Source organism: Nannospalax galili, unplaced genomic scaffold (assembly GCF_000622305.1).
Source record: "Nannospalax galili isolate Female #2095 unplaced genomic scaffold, S.galili_v1.0 scaffold1023, whole genome shotgun sequence".
In the NCBI taxonomy this organism is placed as follows: Eukaryota; Metazoa; Chordata; class Mammalia; order Rodentia; family Spalacidae; genus Nannospalax; species Nannospalax galili.
In genome coordinates, this window is record NW_008349234.1 from 679,926 (window position 1) to 684,582 (window position 4,657).

The following is a 4,657-nucleotide window of genomic DNA, read 5'->3' on the forward strand; positions in this document are numbered from 1 at the left end:
ATTGCCCCACAGTCAGTCTTTTGTAGTGGTATAATTAGATGTTCTAATAATCTTATGAAAAGGTGTTTTCCTTAGTGACTAGACTTACTCCTCTGATATGTATATTTAAAGATATTTAGACCTAGCCAGGCCTGGTGGTACACACCTTTAATCCCAGCACTTGGGAGGCAGAGGTAGGTGGATCTTTGTGAGTTTGAGGCCAGCCTGGTCTACGTAGTTCCAGGACAGCTGGGGCTACAAGGAGACCCTGTCTCAAAAAGACAAAAAAAAAAAAGATATTTAACACTATACTGAAGATGTTTGGCAATGTATAATTGCCCCAGTACCTTACAGTGGAAAGTCTTCATAATGACTACTTTCCCGTGCTGGGTAGATCCAGGCCCGATGCATGCTAGGCAAGCCCACTCCCATTGTTACACTTCCAGCCCTCACTTTAGTGATTTTCATCACTTTTACAAATGCACTTACAGAATTTGTCTGATTCAAGAACAGGAAGTTACTTAATTGTCCTGTGGTTTGTTCATTTTCACTCTGAGTAGCTGAATGTTCAAAAGCTACTGCTTTATTTGCATTCAGAGTAGAATGTACCTGACTTTGAGAATCAAACTGGGTCATGGCCCCTTATACATGTGTTTTTATACTAAACACTTTTTGCCTTAAAAACCAAACAAAGCTAACAAACAAAAACAAAACTGTTCCACTCCTTGAGAAGTAGCCAACCATTCCTGTAACTTTAAAATGAATTTTGGAGCATGGTGAAGTGGTTCATGACTGTAATCTCAGCACTCTGGAAAGCTGAAACAGGAGGATTACCACAAGTTAGAGACATGCCTCAGAACACTGGCTGTTCTTGCAGAAGATCCGGGTTTGAATCCCAGCACCCACATGGTAGCTAACAACTGTCTGTACCTCCAGTTCCAGGGGATCCAATGCCCTCTTCTGACCTCCAAGGACATTGCACGACATGGGTGCACTTTTATGCATGCAGGCAATACACACATACACATAAAATAAATGAATAAATAAATAAAATGAATTTGGGAACTGTTGAGGCCCAGTGGTAGAGTACTCATCTAATATGAGTGAGGCCTAAAGAACAAATGGAAAGGAAAAATGAATTTTTCTTCACCAAGTATAAGACTCAGACATTCGCCTAGTCAAGGTAGCATGCTGTGCTCATGGCAAGTGAGTGTGTGACCAGAGCCATAGCTGTTGAGTTGTCTCAGATCCATGTTAAAGCCCTATGTATCTCAGCAGCTACCCTGTGCTCTGTGTATGCAACACTGCAGACTCTGCTCTGGAATGACTAAATGCTTTCTACTAGTGTAGTCCTAAGTGTGAGCATTGCTGTTCTGAATGTGGGTGTGTCTTCTGCTAAACAATAAAATGCCAACCATCAATTTCTCTACTCCAGAGCAGCCTCCGGGTGACACTCGGAGAAAAGTAAGTGATTTCTAGGCTCTAGCACTCACTGTTGCATGCAGTTGACTTGTGGAAATGTGTATTTCGTTGGTTTATCATTTTATGTTTCTGCTTCTCTGTCATCTCTTAAGCTTTATTTGTAGCATCATTTTAAAATTTTTTCTTGTGGGGCTTCAGGTTTCACCCTGGAAAGACTTTGAGGTGTAGTTTTGAAAACAGCAAAATCTCTTCTGGGAATTAAAGTCTCCTTCCTTTCTCATTCCTCCTAATTACCTACCACCCCTAAAATAAATTCTCCCAAGTTTTCCTGGCTGGTAGTTCTAACTTCCTCATACATGTCTATCAATAGTAGATTTCAATCTGTGGAGAAGTTACAGATTTCTGTCTGGATCATAAAGCAGGACCTCAAGCCTCCTACCTTAAAAGCAAAACCAATTTTAAAAAGTATGAAGGGTGACCAAAAAAGCAAGCAAACAAACAAAAAAACAAAAAAGGCTGGTTGTGGCACACACCTTTAATCCCAGCACTTAGAGGCAGGCAGATCTCTGTGAGTTCAAGGCCAACCTGGCCTACATAGTGAGTTCCAGGACAGCTGGGGCTACAGGGAAACCCTTTCTCAAAAAAACCAAAAAAAAAGTATGAAGGGGCATGATGGCACATACCTTATGCCTTTAATCCCAGCACTCACACTCAGGAGGCAGAGGCAGGCAGATCTCTGAGATGAGGGCAGCCTGTTTTACAGAGCGAGTTCAAGGCCAACTGGGGTTAAAGGGAGACCCCATCTCAAAAATCAGAAAAAAAAAGTAGGAAACGGGCTGAGTGTGGTCGTGTAACCACACCTGTCATCCCAGCTCTGGAAGCCAAGGGCTAGGGATATAGCTCAGGAGTAGTACTTTGGTTGTTGAACATGCACAAGACCTGAGTTCTATCTACCCCACTATCAACATGACAAAAGAAAACAACCAAAGCCAGGTATGGTGCCGCATACTATAATCATGCCACTTGTAGACTGAGGCAAGAGGAAAGTATAGGGTTCAAAAGTATACGTTCAAAACCAGCCTAAGTCACATATCAAGACTCTGTCTTTAAAAAAAAAATCCTTAGGGCTGACAAGATGGCTCTGTGGGTAAAGGCACTGTGACCCACATGAAGATGGAAGGAGAAACCCAACTCCACAGTGCTTTCCTCTGATCTGCACACATTCTGTATCATGCATATTCTTGCATGCATACATGCAAGCACCCTACCACCCCCAATTAAAAAATTTTAAAGCAACCCACCAAAAAAAAAAAAACATACAAAACAGAAATTTTTGTTTTTTTTTACTGGCAAAAGCTGTAAGACTCTTGTTCTGTTCCATCCTCTTGTGGTTTATTTTCCCTAAGTAAATAGCACCAGATGTGCAGAGCGTACTAAGCTATTTTGGAAGATTTGAATGGTGTCTTATAAAAAGAGGATAATGGAGGCTGGAGAGATGGCTCAGCGGTTAAGAACACTGTTCTTGCAGAAGACCCGGGTTTGAATCCCAGCACCTACATGACAGCTAACAACTGTCCATAACTCCAGTTCCAGGGGATCCGACAGCCTCTTCTGTCCTCTGAGAGCATTGCATGACATGGGTGCACATGCAGGCAATACGTTCATACACATAAAAATAATAAATAATTTTTTTTTTGGTCTTTTTGAGATAGGGTCCCCCTGTAGCCCCAGCTGGCCTGGAACTCACTATGTAGACCAGGCTGGCCTTGAACTCACAGAGATCCGCCTGCCTCTGCCTCCTGAGTGCTGGGATTAAAAGTGTACACCACCACACCCGGCTCTATAAAATTTTTTTTTTTTAAAAAAGCATAATGGCCAGATGTGGTAGCACTCGCTTGTAGTCCCAGCACTCAGGAGGCTGAGGCAGGAGGGTTGCCAATTTGAGGCCAGTCTGAGCTGTTGAAGAGCCTGAGAGGGGAAGGGAAGGAAGGAAAGAGGGGAGGAGATAAGAACACTTTCTTTAGCAGACCCTGCTTTCTGTGGGGATAACAGACAATTGCATATTTTGTAGGTAACCCCAAAACTGAGTGAAGGATAAAGATGCTGAGACCTTTCTTTTTTGAGTAAAGTGTTGACTGTGCTTCCATATCTTGTTAGGAGCACTGTCTGTCAGGTCCCAAGTATTTCCATTCAGGAGACCAAACAATTCCCTGTAAAAATCAGTTAGATTGGCTGGGTGTGGTGGTGCACACCTGTAATCCCAGCACTTGGGAGGCAGAGGCAGGTGGATCTCTGTGAGTTCAAGGCCAACCTGGTCTACATAGTGAGTTCCAGGACAGCTGGGGCTACAGGGAGACCCTGTTTTTATATATATCTATATCTATATCTATATCTATATCTATATATAGATAGATATAGATATAGATAGATATATATATAGATAGATAGATAGCTGTGGCTATAGGGAGACCCTGTTTATCAGATTTTTTTCATAATATAATGCTAATTATATACAGTGATGTTCTACCAAAACCTATCCTGTGTGAAACCTGTGGAAAGTCGAATGTGTTTATTTGGTAGTATTTCATAAACATTGTTTTTGTATGCTTTATTGGATTTTGTTTTAAACTCTTTAAACAAAGCTACTGTTTTATGGTCATTTCTGGGTGTCTGTGGCTTAATGTATTTTTCAAATGCTTCAAAACAAGTAAAATGCTCTTTATGTTGTGGAAACCCACGAAAAGACTGACAAGATTAATGTCTTTTGAGTAATCTGAGATTATATATTACAGCAGTATAACGGTGCCATGCTGTGTTTAAAGAGAATGGGCTAAGCATTTCATCCTTTGTTTCTGAATGTAGACTTAAAAAAAAAAATTGAAGTAGTGTACGAACTACCCTCTCTTTTCTTGTGCCAGTAACAAACCCATTCTCTTTCAGAAAGCCTTCTGTATTTTAAACCTATCTATGGGAGAAAAGTTAGATGCATTATTTCCAGTCTGTCTCAGATGAGTTTGGAAATGTATAGATGACTTGAAAGAAAACTTTTCTTAGTAATTACTGATTATGACACTAACCTCAAGTCACTCAAAAACTTTAAAATACTCGAGTTCTACAGCCAGGCATGGCGGCGTGCGTTTGTAGTCCCACCACTTGGGAGGCAGAGGCAGGCGGATCTCTGTGAGGTCAAAGCCAGCCTGGTCTACATAGTGAGTTCCAGGACAGCTGGGGCTACAGGGAGACCCTGCTTCAAAAA

The 4,657-nt window shown here is 41.5% G+C and overlaps 1 protein-coding gene across 9 annotated transcripts in view; it reads left to right on the forward strand.

The window, feature by feature from the left end:
• Positions 1-4,657, forward strand: part of Strada (STE20 related adaptor alpha) — a 36,416-nt gene that overhangs the window by 16,499 nt on the left and 15,260 nt on the right. For 3 of the 9 annotated variants that reach the window (XM_008846591.3, XM_029570148.1, XM_029570147.1), the window contains exon 4: positions 1,415-1,443. The exons of the other annotated variants lie outside the window; for them this stretch is intronic. In XM_008846591.3, the coding sequence (XP_008844813.1) occupies positions 1,415-1,443 (29 nt within the window). The remainder of the gene's footprint in view (positions 1-1,414; positions 1,444-4,657) is intronic. 9 annotated transcript variants of the gene reach the window in all.